The 20,170-nt window shown below is 52.2% G+C and overlaps 11 protein-coding genes across 11 annotated transcripts; 5 read left to right on the top strand and 6 right to left on the bottom strand.

The window, feature by feature from the left end:
- Positions 1-506: 506 nt before the first annotated feature.
- Positions 507-1,754, top strand: J4E85_004311 (uncharacterized protein; the record flags this gene model as incomplete). The annotated part of the gene is made up of 2 exons (XM_051468570.1): positions 507-547; positions 614-1,754. The coding sequence occupies 2 exons, from the start codon at positions 507-509 to the stop codon at positions 1,752-1,754; spliced, it is 1,182 nt and encodes a 393-aa protein (XP_051328162.1).
- Positions 1,755-2,510: 756 nt separating this feature from the next.
- Positions 2,511-2,991, top strand: J4E85_004310 (uncharacterized protein; the record flags this gene model as incomplete). The annotated part of the gene is made up of 2 exons (XM_051468569.1): positions 2,511-2,590; positions 2,706-2,991. 2 exons carry the CDS (start codon positions 2,511-2,513, stop codon positions 2,989-2,991), a joined length of 366 nt encoding a protein of 121 aa, XP_051328161.1.
- A 189-nt stretch (positions 2,992-3,180) lies between these two features.
- J4E85_004309 (uncharacterized protein) lies at positions 3,181-5,004 on the bottom strand (the record flags this gene model as incomplete). Its single annotated transcript, XM_051468568.1, has 1 exon — positions 3,181-5,004. The coding sequence occupies one exon, from the start codon at positions 5,002-5,004 to the stop codon at positions 3,181-3,183; it is 1,824 nt and encodes a 607-aa protein (XP_051328160.1).
- Positions 5,005-5,229: 225 nt separating this feature from the next.
- Positions 5,230-6,396, bottom strand: J4E85_004308 (uncharacterized protein; the record flags this gene model as incomplete). The annotated part of the gene is made up of 3 exons (XM_051468567.1): positions 5,230-5,334; positions 5,385-6,261; positions 6,308-6,396. The coding sequence occupies 3 exons, from the start codon at positions 6,394-6,396 to the stop codon at positions 5,230-5,232; spliced, it is 1,071 nt and encodes a 356-aa protein (XP_051328159.1).
- Positions 6,397-7,010: 614 nt separating this feature from the next.
- J4E85_004307 (uncharacterized protein) lies at positions 7,011-7,958 on the bottom strand (the record flags this gene model as incomplete). The annotated part of the gene is made up of 2 exons (XM_051468566.1): positions 7,011-7,241; positions 7,293-7,958. 2 exons carry the CDS (start codon positions 7,956-7,958, stop codon positions 7,011-7,013), a joined length of 897 nt encoding a protein of 298 aa, XP_051328158.1.
- A 661-nt stretch (positions 7,959-8,619) lies between these two features.
- Positions 8,620-9,582, bottom strand: J4E85_004306 (uncharacterized protein; the record flags this gene model as incomplete). The annotated part of the gene is made up of 1 exon (XM_051468565.1): positions 8,620-9,582. The coding sequence occupies one exon, from the start codon at positions 9,580-9,582 to the stop codon at positions 8,620-8,622; it is 963 nt and encodes a 320-aa protein (XP_051328157.1).
- Positions 9,583-10,893: 1,311 nt separating this feature from the next.
- Positions 10,894-12,421, top strand: J4E85_004305 (uncharacterized protein; the record flags this gene model as incomplete). The annotated part of the gene is made up of 3 exons (XM_051468564.1): positions 10,894-11,057; positions 11,114-11,215; positions 11,263-12,421. The coding sequence occupies 3 exons, from the start codon at positions 10,894-10,896 to the stop codon at positions 12,419-12,421; spliced, it is 1,425 nt and encodes a 474-aa protein (XP_051328156.1).
- Positions 12,422-12,579: 158 nt separating this feature from the next.
- Positions 12,580-13,536, bottom strand: J4E85_004304 (uncharacterized protein; the record flags this gene model as incomplete). The annotated part of the gene is made up of 1 exon (XM_051468563.1): positions 12,580-13,536. One exon carries the CDS (start codon positions 13,534-13,536, stop codon positions 12,580-12,582), a length of 957 nt encoding a protein of 318 aa, XP_051328155.1.
- Positions 13,537-13,749: 213 nt separating this feature from the next.
- Positions 13,750-15,873, top strand: J4E85_004303 (uncharacterized protein; the record flags this gene model as incomplete). Its single annotated transcript, XM_051468562.1, has 2 exons — positions 13,750-13,943; positions 13,995-15,873. 2 exons carry the CDS (start codon positions 13,750-13,752, stop codon positions 15,871-15,873), a joined length of 2,073 nt encoding a protein of 690 aa, XP_051328154.1.
- A 139-nt stretch (positions 15,874-16,012) lies between these two features.
- J4E85_004302 (uncharacterized protein) lies at positions 16,013-17,954 on the bottom strand (the record flags this gene model as incomplete). The annotated part of the gene is made up of 4 exons (XM_051468561.1): positions 16,013-16,228; positions 16,283-17,446; positions 17,496-17,661; positions 17,716-17,954. 4 exons carry the CDS (start codon positions 17,952-17,954, stop codon positions 16,013-16,015), a joined length of 1,785 nt encoding a protein of 594 aa, XP_051328153.1.
- Positions 17,955-18,768: 814 nt separating this feature from the next.
- On the top strand, positions 18,769-19,524 carry J4E85_004301 (uncharacterized protein; the record flags this gene model as incomplete). Its single annotated transcript, XM_051468560.1, has 2 exons — positions 18,769-19,113; positions 19,168-19,524. The coding sequence occupies 2 exons, from the start codon at positions 18,769-18,771 to the stop codon at positions 19,522-19,524; spliced, it is 702 nt and encodes a 233-aa protein (XP_051328152.1).
- Positions 19,525-20,170: the final 646 nt, after the last annotated feature.

Here is a 20,170-nt window from a genome sequence, read left to right as displayed (position 1 = left end):
CACCAGATGGCCGGGAGGTTGTCAGAGTCGAGATGTTGATTATGCGCATCCGTGATAATGGGCAGGGGTCATCCAGGCTCCGGTTTTGTCGACGGCGTCATCGTGCGGAAAGGTCGTGAATGCCTCTTGGGTAGGCTGAGAGTTTCTGTCGGGAACGCAGAAAAGATTCGCTATCTAACCGGCGGGGAAGAGTATGATATAAGACGGTGTTGGTCTTGGGGACCCGACGACGCCCTAGCGCTAGCGTGGTTCGCGCTGACACCTGCATGCATTAATTCTCCGGACCCGAACAGCTTCACGTTGCGTCATTAGTAATGCAGTATTTCGCTCCCTGCGCAGCACTGCTGCATGTGGTAAAGTCTGGAGAGCACATCTATCGCTTATCTGTTCAAGAAGGGGCTGCTGGCGAGCCACATTCGTGCCCATGCGTCGCGTCGGCGTAATCTCACGATGGACGCGTCCAACGCGTCGCTCCTCCCTCGAGAACCTCGAATTCAAGCTCACCGATGTGTAAAATGCCTTTCAGTTGTCCGCCTCACATCCTCAGGTAAGTTCTCCGCACCACACTTACGCGCCCACGGCAGCATCCGTATCCGCCTCTGACATAGTTCAGGGCTTACAAGAATGGTGACTTCACCGACTTAGTTATCAGCTGCGGCAACTCGACATTCGATGTGCATTCCGTTGTGGTTGGCTCAGCATGCGAGTTCTTCGCGAATAATATCAAATTCGCTGGAAAGGTCAATCCGCAGCGTTTCGCGCCAACCTCCCGTATTGACATTGGACAGGAAGCTGATGAACGACGTATCGATCTGCCGGACGATGATCCAGACATGATCCGACGCTTAATCGCTTACCTGTATCTGGGTGACTACGATCCCACCGACGACATTGGCATCGCCGCGTTCGAACAACTCAAGCAATATGACCTCAACACAGCAGCGGCGCCCGCTCACCACCTCCGCAGAGATGTATGGGGAAGCTCTCAGCCTCATGATCAATGCGCTTGCCTCGCGTTGAACCTCAAGAATATCGAGCAGGCGGAATTGCAAGTAGAGCAGCAGAAGAAAGCGTCCCAATACGTCAGCCACCGAAAGCCCGACAACAGCATCGAAATCACTAGTCCGCTTACAATACACGCGAGCATGTATGCGCTCGCTGATAAATATCAGGTGAAGGGGCTTAGCCGACTTGCAAAGACCAAGTTTCGCGAGAGCCTGGATCACCACGTTGATTCGGAAGACTTCATCGCCGCAGTACAGCTCACGTATAGCAACACCCCAGAGACCAACCGCGGTCTTCGAGACGAGATAGTGCAGGCTTTCCGGACATATTTTAAGGTGGACATCACCGAGTTGCCCGGGCTGGAATCCAAGCTAGACACCATCGATGAGTTGGCTTTTCTGCTTCTCAAATCCTGGCCCAGGAAGATGGAATCTGCAAGCCCTCAGAAGTTTGTCTCGTCTGCAGGTGCCGCTCACACGGCTTCTCATCTGGTTATTACCGCTGGTCCGCCCACCTCCGGTTCCAACGCGATTTCCGCTTCTTCCAACGCTCCTGTGACAACCACTGGGTTTGCCTCTTACGCTCATACGCCAGGTGCAACTACCTCTAGTACTCCAGCCACAGGAAGCTTGTTCGGAAGCCTTCCTCCACGTGCTTCGGGTGGATTCGCAAGCTTCTCGTCAACAGCCAGTAGTACTGGTAACGCGGGATCAAGTCAACCAGCTCTTCCTTTCGGCTCTCGAGCGTAACGGGTTTTCCTGCTGTGATACTCAGTTGAGCCTTTTCGCCATGTCTTACAATATTGCATACAGTCTTTTTCTTTAGTTTATGGACTTCACTTAGTGACATTCCTTCGCGACTTCCTCCTCCTTGTTCGTCCACGCGCGATATCCCCATCTCCTACTATATGCGGCAATCACTCCACCGCCACCGACCTTACGGTGCCGATACCTTCCACATACCTTTTTAGATCACCGAGCGCACTTTCTCGCCGTATGCGACGGCTGTGCGAAGCTAAGAGTTCTATCCTTGTCATGTCTTTCTCTTGTACTTCTTCCCATCATCGACCCGCGCGAAAACCCGGAGAACTGCAATTGGCACTGCTGCATCCATCGATTTTGGTCTCTTTTTGGAATCACACATTATATACACGCATCTCTTGCATCGGTTTCACCATATCGAACGTAACCGGAATGTCGAATTCGAACACAGACGCCGATGTCGCCTTGCCGCATGTCTCATTGCTCGCATACTTCCGTGAATCTGCAGCTGTTCAAGAAGCGACAGATACCGGTGTTTTTTCCAATGACAACAGCTATGGTACCAACGCGCATCAACTCCTCCATCCTCCCACCGATGACGACGATGATGAAGAGTCAAGACTAGGCTTCTGGGGCGAAGTGGATGGAGCTAACACCTCGTCTGGATCATACTCATTCTCCGAAAGCAGATCAGCTTTTAAAGGAGCAGCGGCTTTCTGCTGTCTTTGGTGTGCGTTCTCTGTCATGATCCTCGGCGCCTTTAGCCTCTATTTCGCTGTCGACCTTGTCCTCAGCCACTACGGACTGGGTACTGGGATGGCGGAGTGGGTTATGTACAGACAACAGCTCCCACCGAGCAACACCCGTGGGGTGAGTCACTCGAAAGACGACTGTGGTGCCGACGAGTAGTGTACTGATGTTTAGCGTGCCTTAGATAAGGTTCTGCCTTGAGACTCCGAACCGCGAGGCACCCGGCCCGCAGGCCTGGCACTACCTGAAAACAGACACCGGCAATCATTGCACGACCGATACCATCGACTTCATTCTCAACCCAAAGGAAGCATGGAAGGTTCAGCCAAATGCGATTCTGCTCCTGAGGGACGATGCGTCATACCTGGATGAGCATGGACAGATTCGGGCACCCGTTATCTCCCAAGAAGAACCACAAACTCCTAAGCTGGGTGACGATGTTGCAGAAGAGGGTCACTTGGGCCAAACAGTTTGAGGTCACGTATGGAAGCTATCACAAGCACTTGGTGAATGACACTGGCATTCATTTTCTAGTATACCTCATTCGCCGCATTGTTTGTTTTTTGGCATCTTGTAATAAATCTTTTGCATTTCCTCCGCCTAGCAGTGCCCACTGATGATAGTAACACCGCCGCTGCGAGAACGCACGCCAATAGTGAAGTCCTCAAACGGTCGAGTCATTATCTACTTGTTTGGAGGTCCTCGGAGTCGCGATACGTATACTTTGATACCAGTCCTTTGCGTATGAGGCGTATGAGATGCGGAGAGTGTGGCTAGCTTGCCGTCTCTGGGTTGCTTCTGAGTCATTGGTGAATGACACAAGTGTTGGAAAGGCTTCTTCATCGTCAAAAGATGGTACTACCCGCTCATCAGCGCGTGCCCATATTCGATAAGCTCGTGGGTCTTCCTCGTCCGGTACTGTGTCGCATATCGCGCGCTCGGCAGGAGGACATTGCAGGATCACTTCGTAGTGCATCTCGCGACCCACCATCCAATCGCTGTATTTTTCGTACATCGTGACGCACTGGTCGTCTTGGGCGTCTTCAAAGATCAGATACACAGCTTTCAGGTCCTGGAAGAAGTGGTGAGCTTTGTTGAGCGCGTCGAGCCAAGCAAAGGCCTTGACGCTTGGGTGAAGAAGCTCAATCACCTGGATACTAGCAGGAAGAAGCTTGCAAGGATTCGGAAAACCATCGCCAAGAAGAAGAACTTGTGGTATAGTAAGGGTTTCCAGCTGCTTGAAGAAAGCAAAGGTGGGGATCGGCCCCATCCACTTCAAGAACTCTTGGTCGAAGCTATCGTACGCACTCACTGAGAGGGTCTTGAGGCTAGGCGCAACCCGGGAAAGGTAGTACATCATCCTATTACTCTTTGCACGCTTGGAGTCTTTAAGGATAGGCTTGACAATAGAGAAGCCGCCAGACGAGTGGAAGTTGGTGAGCTGGATGGAGAGATGTTCCAACCGTGGGAACGATGTGGCCGAAAGAAAACCGGCATGAAGCGCTCCGTTGTGATCAACTTCCTTTGCTACACAGCTGGGGAGCTCAAGTTGAAGAGTATCAACAGCAGGAGCGACGAATGAAGCGGGGACCCTGCATTCTCGCGCGACCTCTAAGCACTGCAGCTTCGGCAGAGTACACCAATTCTTGTCAAGATGGCTGCCGAAGAACCGCAAAGTTTCGAGTTTCTTGAGGCCACAGATCTGGGATAAATCCAAAGCTGGTCTGTTGACAAGGTTCCTAATTCTTGCGTTGAGGAATCCTTTCATCCGAGAGGACATGATCGGATCGGTGCGTTTGAGTTTTAGAAATTCCAAGAGATAGTACCCAGGCTTTCCAAAGAGTTTGTCGAGAGGATCCTCTGCGTAACGCTGATGGGACCATACAATGCGTTCGTTATACTCCACATCGTCGTCCGCTACACGAAAGTCAGGCATAGTGGAAAGGATCTCTATCTCCAGCTCGACCAGATTTGGAAGTAAAGCGAGAATGAGACCACCACAAGCTTTGCCGTCGCCAGAAAGTAAGCGCGCTTTCCAGTCTGGCACACGGATGGCCCAACCAGTGCCTTTAGTACCCATGTCGTCGATCACTCGTAGTGCTTTAGCGATGTCGTCAGATGACCATTTGGGAGGCGAGGTTGACTGCCCTCTTATAAGACTCATCGAGAGCTTGCGAACGCTAGACGCTAGTTCAGGCCGGTGAAGAAGTGCGAGCGCAAAGGAGAAGACTTGTTCGACCGCGCAGTGGTAGCTTCCCGAGTAACGCTCGTTGAGGGTAAGGTTTGTGTAGAGCTTTTCGTTCGCGATACGTCGCAGCTGGTGCGACGCGAGGGAAATATGAGCGAGGTCGCTTGGTTTTGTCATATATCCCGTGATATCATCGAGCAGCTCCTCTGGTAAACCAGACAATGCTTCCATGTTGGTCGAAGGAGACATATCTGCGTCCAGAGGTGAAGTAAGCTTTGCTTGGGTTCCGTGGTGCTGCATCTTGGTTGGGTTGAAATTTGAATCCAGTTGAGGGAGCGCAATGGATGAGAGGTATTGGGGAATGAGCAATGAGCCCGCAAATTTATATGAGTGAGGAATGTCCACGCAGACGTTCACTTCGTGGCCCTAGTCAATTCACCCATCTGCGAACGCCCAGGCTTCTCTCGCTTTCATTGTTGTCGCCACTGTCTCAAGACCCTCTTTGCCTCATATCGTAGGCTACCACTAGCCTGTGCGTTGTGCAGCAGCTTCCTTCACATATTCTTCCAAGCGGATGCGCTGCGGCGTCTTTTCCTCACTACCGGGATAGACATAGTTGGCGACTGGAGCCTATGAAGACGTGAGTATAGCACTGAACAAATGGAGTTGACTGCGTTTACCTGAGCAAAAATTTCGGCAGCGATCTCGGCTTGCCAAGTGACGTCTTCTTCCTCGCGGTGGTACCAAAATTCTTCATTCAGTGAGTCAATCTCTTTAGATATGACCTTCGTCTCTGATCCGCTATTCTTCAGATGTCTGTAGGTCGGCAATATGACCTCCAGAAAATTAAGCGTGATACGCTCCTCGTCAAGATCTTTCGCGTCCCATCGACTGAATGGTGTGACCATAACTAAAGTGACTTTTGGGCTTTTGGCAAACGAAATTTGCCGGATGAAAGCAATGTCGCGGCGGAACTTGTTGTATACACCGTGTTCCCTCCAGACGAAATGTGGGGGTGGTACCTGGGGCTCTTCATCATATGTACGCACGTTCCAACCAGCTTCTTCGAGGAAGTCCTCGAATCGTACGTACACGACGATGTTCCGGACATGATCTCTGGGAATAGATCCGCACGGGAAAGGTGTGTTGATAAATTCGCTCATATGTCGTGCATCGCGGAGGTGGAATACGTTCGTCTTGAAGAAGGTCTCGGTGATTTCCAGAGCCATTTGAGAACCGCATAGCTTGGGGTCAAATATGAAAACCGCTCTCAAAGCTGCCAGCCGTTCTTTAACAATCTCCTCTTTCTCGACCAGACAGAGTTGGAGAGGCCAATAGTCCTCTTCAAAGAACACCAAACTCACTACATCTCCTGTATCGTGCTCATGGAAGAATTCGTGGTCAAGATTCGGTATGTGAATACCATCGTCCTCGTGGCATAGGTACTCGTAGATCATGAGACGCAATTCTGCAGCACCTCCCAGAGCATTCTCGAGGTTCCTAGCAATTTGCCTGATATCATCGGTTCCATTTCTCAAAATTCGAGAGTTTGGATCGCTGTGTATAGTCAGTAACTCGTTATTCCTCGATCTGTAAAGCTTACCTGTTGAGTCGATTCCTCTTAGCCCCTAGGTCGTCCAGTACATCATCTTCGCAGTCGTCGATCAGCCCTCTCTTGAGTGAGCTCGTCATTGCACCTGCGCGATGATCGTTCCTTGGAAGTAACAAGAGAAGACGTATTCTCGACGACGCAAGTGTCTACAAATGGAGTTGATAAAGTTCAAAGGATGAAGGTCAAGATAAGTCGCGGAGTCGTGTCTTGGTTTCAGGGCAGCCCGGGTCAAGCCCAGGCCACAGTCTAAGACAAAGGCGCACCGTAATTCTTCGTTGGGTTTCAAGGCACAAAGAAACTTGTGCTGGCCTCCAAGACTACTTGCGCCGGAAGCAGGGTCCAATAGCGAGAGGCGGCAGTCTGAGAGCATCTGGGTAGCTGCCCAGCCATCGTCGCATGTACCGTAGAATCGTAGCGACTATTACAGCTGCAACAAAGTAGTGCAGATTTCGGTTGTTAAAATGACGTCGCATGCATAAATGTTCTGTGCCGAACATAAAGTTAGACTACCTAGGTAGGTAGGCTTCCCCCGGGTCAACAAGCCTGGAATTTACTTGTCATTCCTTTGATGACTATAGAGATCACGGTAAACACCGACATGATTGCGCAAAGTGCTACTGTACTGGCCTAAGCAATTTCTCGAATGCATATCGCCCAAGTCATCATAGACGTAGAGATGCGTGAAGGAAACGCTCTAGAGAGCGGTGCCGACCGTTCCAGCCATTTTGTTGAGATGCCGACGTTCTTTGTCCATGTCGCCAGGCGCTGTGTTTCTCCATATTGCGACTCTTCTCTGCAGTTCGTCTTCTCCCTCCCTTAACCGCTGGTCATGAAGCTCATGAGAGCGAGCTAGTAACGTAGCATAGTGGGGTGGTGCTGGTTCCTTGGGATAAGCGTAGCGGGGATACTCCCGCGCATTCCATCTCTGCTCAACGTTAGTATAGTAGCAAGAAGACCAGCCAACAATCCAACGTACTTCTTTAAACTTTTGCTCTTCTAGCTCATACAGCCATGTGATTTCAAAGTCTAGCGCGGAGGCCGTCGATGCATGCTCTTCCTCGGCGTCGTCGGCTTCTATCGTGCTGACTGTCACTGTCGCACCAGTACTCTTGAGGTCATGATAGGTCTCGAGTGTCGCTTCGATGAAGTTGAATAAGACCCGCTCTTCCTCGACACCCTCGGCGCCGTAGAGGCCAAACGGAGTCACTATTACCATGGTGATGTGTGGTCGCGAAGGGAAGGGTATCCTCGAAAAGGCTTTGGCCACGCGATAGACCTTGTCGTCATAGACATTGTTCTCGCGCTCTTCCCATGGAAAATCCTCATCAGTTTCTTGCGCTCCGGCATCTCCACAATCCTCATCCTCTTCGTCCCAGCCCGCCCAGTTCAGGAATTCTTCACAACGGATGTAGACGCGGAGGTGCTTGATCTTGTCGCAAGCCCGAATACCACAAGGAAACCTTCCTTTGAGAAACATCTCGATATTAGCTTTCGCATCGCGGAAGTGGAATTCGTTTTCTTCGAGGTACTGCGAGGTATTTTGGCGTGCTTGCTCCTCCCCAACTTTGCGCGGATCGAATCGAGATTCGTTCCATATTCGTTGCGCATCTTCCTCAATCTTCCCATCTACATCTTCTTTCATGATATTTTCACCATCTAATTCAGCTAGGCGTTTCAGCCCCTGCACATAATAATGGAAGTTTTCATGCTCGAGGTTTGGGATGAGTACCGGACGAAGAAAAAGTGACCACCTTCTCAAAGAAGTCGATGCTTCTGCCATAATATCGGTGACTGTACCCTGAAGAAGCGAGAGAAGGGTGTTAAGGAGTGCTTGCTGGGTCAATACCTGTTGACGTAGTTTCGGGTCTGAGCTTGACCCTACGTAATTGACGTAAGTGGGGTTATGTGGGGTGGCTTGCTTCCTCACCCATTCCATCATCCCAACAACGCGTCGAGCTCACACCAATACTAACATCGTCTGGTTCACAGCGTGACAATTGATCATCTACGCGCGGCGTGGACTGAAAGACATGATTTTGAGTCTACGAAACCGAACTGCATAGGATGCCATGCTCACCAGGAGCAGGCCTACCTAGGTATCGGGGATGATTGGAGTTGTACAGCATGGCGGACTCAATAAACTGATCGCACAAATCACAAGCATATACCAATTAACATCATGATGAAATTGGATTATCATTAATGTCTATCGCGATCTTCTATGAATCATGTAGGAGCTCGATGACAAAGTCAAGTAAGTCCGTTATTCGTAGCCATATGTGCGGCTATCATGTCGTAAACGCTTAAGCAGGAGGAGAGGTGGGCTCAGGAACGCCGGGAGGGCAATGCCAGTGGTCATCGTGAGGCTCGCAGGCCTCAGCGGGGGCAGCAGCGGCAGAGGAGGTAGCTGCAGCGGATGCAGAGGCAGGAGCAGCAGACGCAGAGGCGGTGGCGGAAGCAGTGCTGGTGGCAACAGTGGAAGACTCTTCCTCAAGAGGGGTGTAAGTGCCAGGGCAGCCAACACCGGGAACGACGATGTCATGGGCGTAAGCCTCAAGAGCAAAGTACTGCAGAGTGTCGCTGTTCCTCGCGGCGTAGGTAGCGTTGTTCTTGGCAAGAGCGAGAGTTCCGGGGTACTTCTCCTCTTCCTCGTCGTTGTAGTGCTCGACGACACCCTCACCGACTTGGGGGAGGTGGAGAACACGGTGAAGAAGGTCGGAAGCCCAGAAAGTGTTGGTGGCGCCATTGGCGACGTCGTATCCGAGCATGCACATGGTGGAAAGAGGCCTGCGGATCTCGTAGGACAAGTCGCAGATGACAGTCTCGGAAGTCGCGTTGGAGCCGCGCCAGTGACCGGCCCAACCTTCTTGGTCGCAGTTGCCGTCAATGTTGTCGCAGCGGAAGAGGATGCCAGACTTGTCGCCGTCGGCAATCTTGGTGAACCAACCAAGGGGCTCACCAGTGGGAGCGTCGCCAAAGTACTTGGTGTAGACCTCGGAGTTGTTGCCGAAGCGAAGGATGTGGTCGCGGGCATGGCTGACGATGGTCATGGTCTCATCAAGACCCTTCTGAATCATGCTACGCTGGGTAGCGTTGCAAGAGGCGTGGATGGGGAACTGGTGGACAGCACCGGCATCCCAAGCTGTAGCAGCAGGAGCAGCCTCGGCGGTGTGGGTGACGGTGACGGTAGCCTGGCGAAGGGCAAGGGGTCCGGCCATGGCGGCGGAAGCTCCAAGGAGCATGAGAGCAGAGGCACGAGCAGCCATTGTGAGGTTGATCTGAGAGACTTTGAAGAGGTCTTGGAAGTTGATATGCGAACTGGAGTTCAGTGAGTGTCCCGAGAAGCTGGTTGCCGGATGCTTGATGGAGATACTTGCAGACGAGCTACAGGCCTCTTTATATTCTACCAGAATGACATCTCACCACTGAGGACTGTTCCTCTCGGTGCTCATGTACCGACGTCCCCGCAACCTCGACCGCCGAGACGTGAAGAAAAAACGCCTCATGGCTGCAGCCGCAGGTACATCAACCGGTATACTCCCGGTCTATCACCTTTCCGGAGATGCAAATGCTACACTACACGGATCTGGAGGCTGATCTATACCTTGGCCTGACGTACAATTCGAATGGTTGAGCTTGGCATGGAGGTGCATGGGGGCCTGGGCGACATGTTTTCCACTCAGAACGTGGATTTATGGGTATGTAAGTACCATGATGGGCGCCCAATGGCGAGAAATTCTCCCACCCAGGAACATGTTGTCGGGAGGATTACCTGCGTTCGGGAAGGCCGAAGACATTGATGTGGGTGGTCGCTTTGTTCCGAAGCGGCCTCCCACGCGATATGTCATGTTGAGAGTGAACCAAAGGTAGAAGTACGATGATTATCGAGTCACTGTTCTCCAACCGGGCTGGCAGTTATGCAACCTGTTTCCCTGTACAACTCTTAGGCAGCTTCAACAATTCTTACTGGAAACATTCAGATGACTGCCATATTGCAAGCTCTGAAGGTTGAACGACGAAAAATGATACTAACCTCAACGCTTGTAGATTCATCGGAATGTTGGAGTTGTCAGACCTGGTGTTAGTGCTATGCGCCGAAGATTCTCCTAGCCGTGGAGGTCACGGCTACTACGGATGCATCCCCAACATACCTCGCCAAGACCTCCGCCACCTAAATAATTGCGCTATCCCACCCACCTACTGCATCAGTAGCGAAGCCGCCTACCGAAAAGCAAAGACTCGGTTTGTGTGGCCTCTGATTCGACGTTTGCTCCGAGACAAGACTTATGCCAAGGTAAACCATCCAACAGGGTACTCAATGCCAAGACCGCCCGTGGCGCTCAGTGTGAAGCAACGGCAAGCCCAGAGACAAATGGATACCGAAGAATTCTTCGCGGCATCCTTGTGGGGGGCTGCCTTGCCCCATCACGGTACATGCGTTCCACTCCGCTGACACGACGAAAAGCTTGAACGAAGTCGATATATCAAGGGCCTGAGCTGGTATCACCTTGAACAGCTTTACACCCTTCGGTTCGCTCGTTAAACACATCCGGTAGACCCTGAACATTCATTCAGCCATGCGCTCTACCCTCTCTGCTGCAGTCCTACTGCTTGCGGGCTCTGCCGCTGCGCAAACACCCACCGTCACTGTTACTCAAGCTGGCGCGACTACCACCGTCTTCACTACCGGAACCCCCTCCATAACGGCTGTGTCATCATGCCATCCCCATAACACTGTTCTGTATGTGTATCCGTTGTCAACTTCGGCTGGTAGAGTTTGGCGCTAACTTGCAACAGCTATTGCATGTTCGGCTCAGATGAATACCAGGTAGTCGGGCCCACTGCGACAGAAGAATTCCAAGCAGAGTACACGCAATGTCACAAGCACCAAACCGACACGTAGGTACCATCCATCATGATGTCTGACGAGATGCTGACTTGAGAAGATACTGCGTCGACGACGCCGGCGAAGATGTCCTACTCATGACAGAGGCTGAAGAATCGACAGAAGGCTCCTCGCATACGGGAGAAGAGTCAGCTGCTGAAAGCGAGCCAGCAGGAAGCAAAGGACATTGCCACGATCATGCCGGTGTTGAGCACTGCGTCGGTGGAAGCGAATCCGAAGTCAACTGCGATGCTCCCCAGCGCGACTACAACATCCCCCTAAGAGTCGGTCTGCTCTTCGTCATTCTCTTTACTAGTGGACTTGGTGTGTTTACACCCGTATTGACCCGGAAATTCAACCTCGTTGGCGCAAACAACATCATCTTCGTTGTCCTCAAGCAGTTTGGAACCGGTATCGTCATCTCCACAGCCTTCGTCCATCTCTTCACCCATGCCCAGCTCATGTTCGCAAACCAATGTCTGGGTGTTCTGGAGTACGAAGCCACAACCGCTGCCATCTTCATGGCTGGGTTGATGCTGTCCTTCCTGGTCGACTACCTTGGTGCGCGCTTTGTCCAGTGGCGCCAGGGAAAACACACTGCTCCCAGCACCGAGGTGGCAGCTAGTGGAGACAAATCCGGAAACAGCTCCCCTTCGGCAGAGCCCACTCATGACTTCAATCGCAGTCATGGAATTGTTCATGCCCATGGTCCGATGCGCGAGGCTACTCCCATGGAAGAGAAGATCAATGTAATGAACCTGGAGGCGGGTATCATCTTCCACTCCATCCTCATCGGTATCACCCTTGTCGTCGCAAGCGATGGATTCTTCATCACCCTCTTCATTGTTATCCTCTTCCATCAAATGTTCGAAGGTATCGCTCTTGGAACTTGCATCGCTGAGCTCCCCAAAGCTGCTGCTGGAACAGCACAGAAGCTCCTCATGTGTGGAATATTTGCGCTTATTACGCCCATCGGCATGGCCATCGGTATCGGAACGCTAGACCACTTCAACGGCAACGACCCTAGCACCATCATCGCCATTGGAACCCTCGATGCACTGTCCGCTGGTATTTTGACGTGGGTTGGACTTGTGGAGATGTTGGCAAGGGACTGGATGCACGGAAAACTGCTCAATGCAGGTGCTGCCAGGACCATCAGTGCTCTGTTCGCACTCGTTTGCGGTCTTGTGCTCATGAGTGTTCTGGGTAAGTGGGCTTAATCAAGCCGTTCTGGAGGAATGTAAGACTGTACGATGCTGAAGTAACGACTTTACGGTTCCACGTTGGAATGAGTGTTTAGGCTCTTATTTAGACCGCATCATAGTTTGGACTGTCACTTAGCTTATACCCTTAATGCCAAACCTATAGAAGAATGCACCTATTCTACGATAGTGCTCTTCATACTTTGCTTTCCAAAACTATCCCATACTTCCGCTCTCCATCCTTCGGGGCCTGACTCGTGCTGCATCAATATTCGATATGGCTCATCGACGTATAGCGGACTCATAGCGCGATACGCTATGGACTTGGGCACTGCCTCTGTATCTCCATTCTTGCTCGTATCTCGCCAAAAGTCCAGCATATTGATGAGGTTGAGCGGTCCATGTACAACAGCATTCCTGTGGCCCTCTACTTCTCTACACCATTCAGGTAGGTAGTGTATCTTGTGCGCATTGAACGTCAGCGCCGAGAAGCGAAACAGCGAAGTAGGCGTTTGGCAAAAATCTCTTTGGTGCTTTCCAGTAGGTAGCTCTTTCTCTTTTGGCTTTGGTAGTGCTTTTATTGGATTCTCAGGTGTAAGTTCACGCTGAAATACCCAATTACGGCGGTCCGTTAATGTGATACCGTGGTCATTTGAAAAGGTCTTCTCGACACCCACGAGCAGCATTTCTCCTCCATTCTTCAATGTTTTAGGCTCGGCACTCAGCAGTTTCGTCGTCTCTTTGACTTCTTGGCCCACTCTCAGCAATGCGTTCCGGTCTTGCGCCCACGTCAACTCGCCGCCAGCCCACATTCGTCTGGTAAATGGACTCAAAGGGTTCACAGTGTGATCTGTGCCATCAAGTCCTAATTCGGCTTCAATGATTGAGGGAGTGAAATAGACCAGGTGATAGCCGGGTGGAATCGGCGTGCCGGTTGGTGGCGGGTTGAAAGAGGAGGGTGTACGGTTGAGCGTTATGGAGAGCAGCTGAAGCTGATTTGCATCGAGGAGCTGTTTACGGATCGAGACGGGCCCTTTTTGGAAACGGGTGAGGAGTTCACTACATGCTTCTGTTGCGGAGGCTTGGCGGTGGGAGGAGGTCGTGGAGAACAGGCGGCGGGCCACGGGGGTCATGATGTGGCTATTTTTCTATCACCCTGGAGCATCTAGAAAACGCTCACTATGAGTTTGATGATGCGAGATGGACAATTAGTGATGGTCGACAACTAGATAGGTGGAGGAAGATGCCGAAGGATAGCCGATATCGATAACGTCACCCTTCATGGACAATTTTGGTAACCGACTTCGGCGTCTTCCAAATCAAAGCAAACGTCGAGCTTCGGCAACATGTCCGAGCCACCACGGAAACGCGCAAAGTTGGCGTGTGTGACTTGCAACGCGCGACGCGTCAAGTGCGATGTCACGGATCGCCATCCTTGTAGCAACTGCGCAACCGCCAACGTCGAGTGCGAGACGCGTGAATCGAGACGCGGAAAGCACATCAGGAAGCCGCGGGCCGAGGCGGAGACGCGCAGCAGAACGTGAGTTATGTCCACTTGGAGCGCTCTGTGGCAGTTACTAATCCCGGAAAGCCCACCAAGTACATCCGCTCTGAGCCCGCAGCGACACGAGGACGAGGTGGCCGCGTCACATGTTCTCGCGTCGCTATCGTCGAACTTCCACAGTCCCGTCAACATCCAAACGCCCGCTTCCGCAAGCCAATATCAACTTCACACTCCGGCAGTATCGGCAGAACAGCAGAGCAACCCACCAACAACGGGGTCTGTTCACCAAGATGATGCCGTTTTCCTTGGTGAAAGCAGCTCCTTGCGCTATGTAACGACAGGGGAGGCTGGCGAGCCATCTGATGCGGCAGCAGAGCGCCGACAGTCCTGTTTTCGCCATGCCGTTCCAAGCGCTGCTAGAGCAGAATCGTTCGTACCAGAATGGGAATCCGAAAGACGTCTTGCGCGCAAGAAGATCCTACAAGCAGAGGGTGCCTTTTCGTTTCCTCCCGCCGAGGTCCGGCTCGAGCTCCTTCAGGCGTACTTCAAATGGTTTCATCCACACTTTGCAATCATAGACGAAAAAGACTTCTGGGCCTCGTACCAAGACTTCACGTTCTCCGCCTTGTCTTTACAAGCTATGATGTTTATTGGCGTTATTCACTGCGAAGAGTCTACCCTCAAGGCTCTTGGGTGGGGAAACCGTCATCGAGCGAAATGGTTCTTTTACATCAGGGCAAAAGACCTATACGATTCTACCTACGAGACTGACAAGGTCAAAGTCATACAAGCTCTGTTTCTGATGAGCTTTTGGCGAGCCGGTGCGCTATTGGAGAAGGACGCGCGACATTGGCTAGGCACAGCTATTAGTCTCTCGCAAACAAGAGCACTACACCGTTCCGGAGGCGATACTGATGAGGGACGCGCGAGGGTCAAGAGGAGGCTTTGGTGGGCTATCTATGTGCGCGAGCGACAATGCGCATCAGCTCTGGGGCTACCGTGCCGCATACGCGACAAAGATTGCGATATTGAGCCGTTGTCTTCCGCGGATTTCACTTCTGCTTTTTCGCCGTCCACTCCTCTCGAAGACCGCCATAGGTTCATTGTGTACACGATAAGTATGGTGCAGCTGGCGGTCTTCCTTGGCAGAGTAGTGGATGCCGGTTATCTGCCGGGACGGGACCTCGCGCCCGAGGAGAGAGTCAAACTCCGCAACGAGCTCTACAAATGGAGGCAAGACCTTCCAAGTATCATGCAGCTGCATAGCGATGCTGGCGACCCGCCCAACTTTCAAGCCAGCATGCTTCATCTCGCGTACAACAATCTACTCATTCTGCTCCATCGCACCAGCTTCGTTGTAGACGAGAACAACAACACATCCGCGGACGGGAATGTAGCGCTACAGGCAGCAGCGCGCAACTCGCGCATAGTCGAGGATATGCTGCCGGACGGCAACATCGGGCACGCTCAGATGCACGTCATCACAAACCTCTTCAACACACTATGTATACATGTTGTCAACTTCCGGCGGTCGAACGGCATCAATCGCACGCTCGCTGAGCATCGAGCCAAGCTGTGCCTGTTGGGCTTGCAAGAACTTCAGAAGACGTGGGAAGTAACCAACTGGGTGTTACAGCTATTTTTCCAATATCTCGACAGAGAAACGGCCTCAAGACTAGCTATGGAAGCGGATGACGGAGGCGCCGCTCGGAATGTTGGCCAGTCTACTTCAGTCGGCACTACTGCGCAACTGCCTTCGCAGCAACAAGGTATCGATAGCATCGCAATTCGTAATACTCAACATGATATGGAAGGTCCTGCGTCAGCCGCCACCAGCCCTAAGCCTTGGTCATGGACCCTGGACGAAGCGGATCAATACCTCTTCACGCAAATCGAGAATGACTTTGCTTTTGGGGAAGGCACTCTGCAGCAATGGTGTCCAGAGGATCTGGTCATACCCGAATAAACGGATCCCGTCTCGCCAACATCGGAGCAAATTGTTACGAACACGCGTAGCTCTCGCAACTCATGATTCATTCTTGCCGATGGGTTATTACAGCGCTAGGTATCTCCGCAAGCATTCATATCCAACCTCAATCAAAACCTCAGTTGTAGACTGGCCCACTTGGCGCATATCCAGTCAACCTCGTACCATTCGAAGGCCTGAACTTCTCCTCCTTGAACCACACGTGTGCCGACTCAGACAGCTTCTCGACTTCTGAGAAGGGGAATTCCGGCTTCGAGTCAGAGCTCGCAAGGAGGTCGTAGATGCCTTGAGCATAGTCGGGACCAATGTTGTACACTTGCGCGAGGTACTTCTTCTAGTAGGGTGTCAGCACGGGTGGTACTACAGAAAGTACAGGGCAAAGACTTACCTGAATGTCAGCGTACTTGACGAACTTCAGCATGTTGAAGGTGTTGGTGATGGTGTGTTGCCTCCTTTCAGGCGACATGACCCTGCTCCACAGCTCCTTCGCTTGATCGTACTCGTTCTTCTTCGCCTCATGCCAGTAATGGCTCTTGCGGCTCATAACGTTGTCCGAGACCTGGTACGGCGCCTCAGCAACATCAGGACGGAACTTGTGCGCGAAGCTGTTGGGGTTGTATTGCTTGTTTCCAGCGTGGTTGGCATCGACACGCATCTGGCCATCGAACTGGAGAGGCGCGAAAGACTTCGACATGAAGGGGCAATTGACAGGAATCTGGTGGAGGTTTACTCCAATGCGGTGGTATTGCGCGTCGCGGTAGAAGAACATGCGGAACTGGAGCAATGGGTCGGGAGAGTCTTCGATACCGGGGACCATGCTTCCGGGCGAGAAGGCAGCTTGCTCAACGTCGCGGTGGTAGTTCTCAGGGTTCTTGTTCAGCACAAGACGGCCAAACTCCTGCATGGGGAACTGCTTGCGCGGCCAGACCTTGGTGACATCAAAGGGATCGAAGCCAAGCTTCTCGGGATCAGCGTCCTCAGGCTCCATGACTTGCACCATGGCGGTCCATTCGATCTCCTCGCCCTTCTCAATGGTCTCCCACAGATCGCGCTTGGAGTAATCTGGGTCTTCACCGCACATCTGTGTCGCTTCTTGCTGGGTGAACTGCTTCTGGCCGTGCTTGGCAATGAAGTGGTACTTGATGTAAACGAATTTGCCTTGAGCATTGACCCACTTGAAGGTATGGCAACCGTAGCCGTGGTTGAAGCGCCAGCCAACGGGAGTGCCGTGGTCACTGAAGAACATGAGACCGGCATGGTTGCTCTCGGGTGTGTTTGCTAGCAGATCGAAAATGGCATCGTAATCAGGAAGGAAGTTCCTTGGGTTACGGGCTTGCGAACGGATTACGTCTGGGCCTTGAATAGGGTCGCGGCAGAAGAAGATAGGGAAGTTGAGGCCAACGATGTCATAGTTGCCCTCCATGGTGTAGAACTTGATGGCGAAGCCACGGGGGTTGCGGGCTTCATCGGGGTATTCGCGACCGACCGTAACCGTCGAGAAGCGGATGAAGATGGGTGTCTTTTCGCCTACGCTGGAGAGGAAGTTGGCTTTCTAGGGGAAGTCAGGTTTGGCAGTTGTGAGATGATCAAGACAGACGTACCGTAAGAGCGTCAACCTTCTTGGTGCACTCAAAGTATCCAAACGCGCCGGAACCGCAAGGGTGCACCATACGCTCAAGGTTCTTGGAACGGTTGAACGTCTGCTGCTTCTGGAAGAGGAAGACATCGCTAGCCACGGGGATTCCGCCGATAGTCTTGCTGTGTGCGCTATAAGAGGTTAGCAACTACGTCCTCAGGGCATGCAAGAATTAGCCAACTTACGGGTCAATCCACGGGATACCTTCATTGGAGGTAAAGTAGGGGCCATCATCCTCACGCTTTCCGCCTTGAACTGCGCCCGTAATCTTCGCAGCTATATCGGCAGGTCCCTCGTTGGCTGAGCCCATGTGGCTCTGCCTTGGCGCACGTTTCTCTCCAGTAGCGCTTTGGATACCCTGAGAGATGGCCTCGAGGGGGTGTTGCATGGGGTCATTCTGGGAAGCGTTTGCACCGGTCGACATGGCTGCGGTCAATTTGCTTGGTAAAGATGTGGGAATCTCCATGAAGAAGCAACAGCGGGTGCGAGTTTAAGAGGGCACGCCATTGCTGCGTACATGGGCAACGGGTTTTACGGGTATTTTGTATGTTGTCACGTTGATGCGTCTCTGACGCGTAGAGGAGAGGGGTAAGATGCCACGACCTCACGTGCAGGGACAGTTGACAGTTGGATTGGTGCTTCGAGGCTTAGTGCAGCAAGTATCGACAATTTGGGTGGATTAGATGCTGTCAATATTTGTTTAATCAGGACCGCTTTTAGTGGGCAATACCTTTTTGGAAAGATAAGACTAACACTTAATCGCTCATTCGTCGTGGCAGTTGCAGTCCGCGGATGCTGTGGAGCGTGGTGGGTAAAAAGGGCATGGGAATTCTAGACTTTCGCATGTTTCGGCATGGTGGCAATGTGACGTTTCCGATCCGCTGCATCGTGCATCATCAACACGTCGTTCCGCGGAACGCTACTCCACCTTGCACAATTATCGGTACCAAACACACGGCATGTGGGCACTGCTTCCAGTCCAATCATGCAGCAGGTAATCGTCATCCACTACACTGTGCGACATCACCGACAAGTTGCGCGCGTATGTCCAAAGCGCAAACACCTGGGTAGAGAGCAGCTGGACAGTGCAGGAACGCACCTCTGGCGAAGGAATGACGTCTCACCGCGTTAATAGCCATGAGAAACAAAAGCTCGCGACTTACCTCGAGAATGGATTTGATACACCTTGTATTCAATCCTCACTACTCAATCCTCAATAATCATCTCACACCATCACAATGTTCGCTCCTCGTGCCATCGCATCACCACTCACCCGAGCAGCCTTCAGGCCACAGACAATCCGCATAGCTACCAGACCAGCCTACCTTCGCACCCAGGTAGCCCTCAACTCGACCATCTCAGAAGCCATCACCAAGGACCACCGCAAGCTAGAGACCTACTACAAAGAGATCATCAACAACCCCACCGACATCGACCATGCAACCCGCTACGGCAACCAATTCACCTGGGAGCTAGCCCGGCACTCTGTTGCCGAAGAACTCCTCGTCTACCCAGCCATGGAGAAGTACATGGGCGCAAAGGGAAAGGCGCATGCGGAATTAGACCGGAAACAGCATCATGAGGTATATACCACCCCTCCATGCCAATTCACATACCCTGACTAACAACTCACGTAGGTGAAAATCCTCCTCAAAGAGTTCCAAAACATGGATCCCGCATCCTCAACCTACATCCCGCAGCTCAAAAAGATCTGGTCCCTCCTCTCCGTGCACATTGCCGAAGAAGAAGGCTCCGACCTACCCGCCCTCGAAGCCGCCTTATCCTCCTCTGAAAACCGGGGAAACTCAGAGTCGCTGGCCAAGAACTTTGGGAGGACAAAGATGTTTGTGCCGTCGAGAGCCCATCCGAGTGCGGGCGAGAACCCGTATTTCGAGGGCCCGATGGGCATGTTGGCGGCGCCGATTGATCATATTGCGGATATCTTTCGCAAGTTTCCAGAGGGGACGGTTAGTCCGAATCCGAGTAAGAAGTGAGGGTGGGGTAGGTAGTTGAATGTAAAACTGTGCTTCATGTGATGGATCTGTGGATAGTTGAGGATACGTGACATACGCATTGCTCACACGTGATTCTTTGAGCAGCGAATAAGCAAGGAGGCGCCACTTGTATAAACATCACGGCAACGACAACATATGTAGAAAGTCAGTTTGAACGTATCAATTCGCATAGGTATTCGAAAGGAGACGTAAATGCGAGTATTGTACAAGAAAGAAGGTTCTCGCTCGCTCGCTCACTCTTCGCCATGCTATGCTATGCCATCCCTGTCGCTATGCGTAACGAAAGTGAACAGAGAACCTCCCCCCTAAACGCCAGCTAAGCGCCAAACAACACTGATAAGCAAAAGAGTGCCATGTACTATCATAACCAATCCAGTACTCTGCGAATGCGTTTGTGTTCGCGCCGGACACTGCCACCGCCTCGTGTTGATGAACGATGGTTGAATCTGTGCCCCGATGCACTGCTACTTCAGCGGTGGCGCCTCGAGACGCGACGTTCGGCGGGGAGCCAGGGCTTGTACTCTCCGGAACGCCAGAGGATGCGGTGTGTCGGTCTTTCCAAGGATTGCTTTTAGATTTGTGGGATGTCGGATCTGCCAAGTGGTGTAGTGGCTTCTCCGTCGTG

This window comes from Alternaria conjuncta, assembly GCF_024043145.1.
Source record: "Alternaria conjuncta strain BMP 0040 chromosome Unknown scaffold_5, whole genome shotgun sequence".
Classification (NCBI taxonomy): Eukaryota; Fungi; Ascomycota; class Dothideomycetes; order Pleosporales; family Pleosporaceae; genus Alternaria; species Alternaria conjuncta.
The sequence above is the reverse complement of the archived record's forward strand: the minus strand, read 5'-3'. Positions and strand labels throughout refer to the sequence as shown.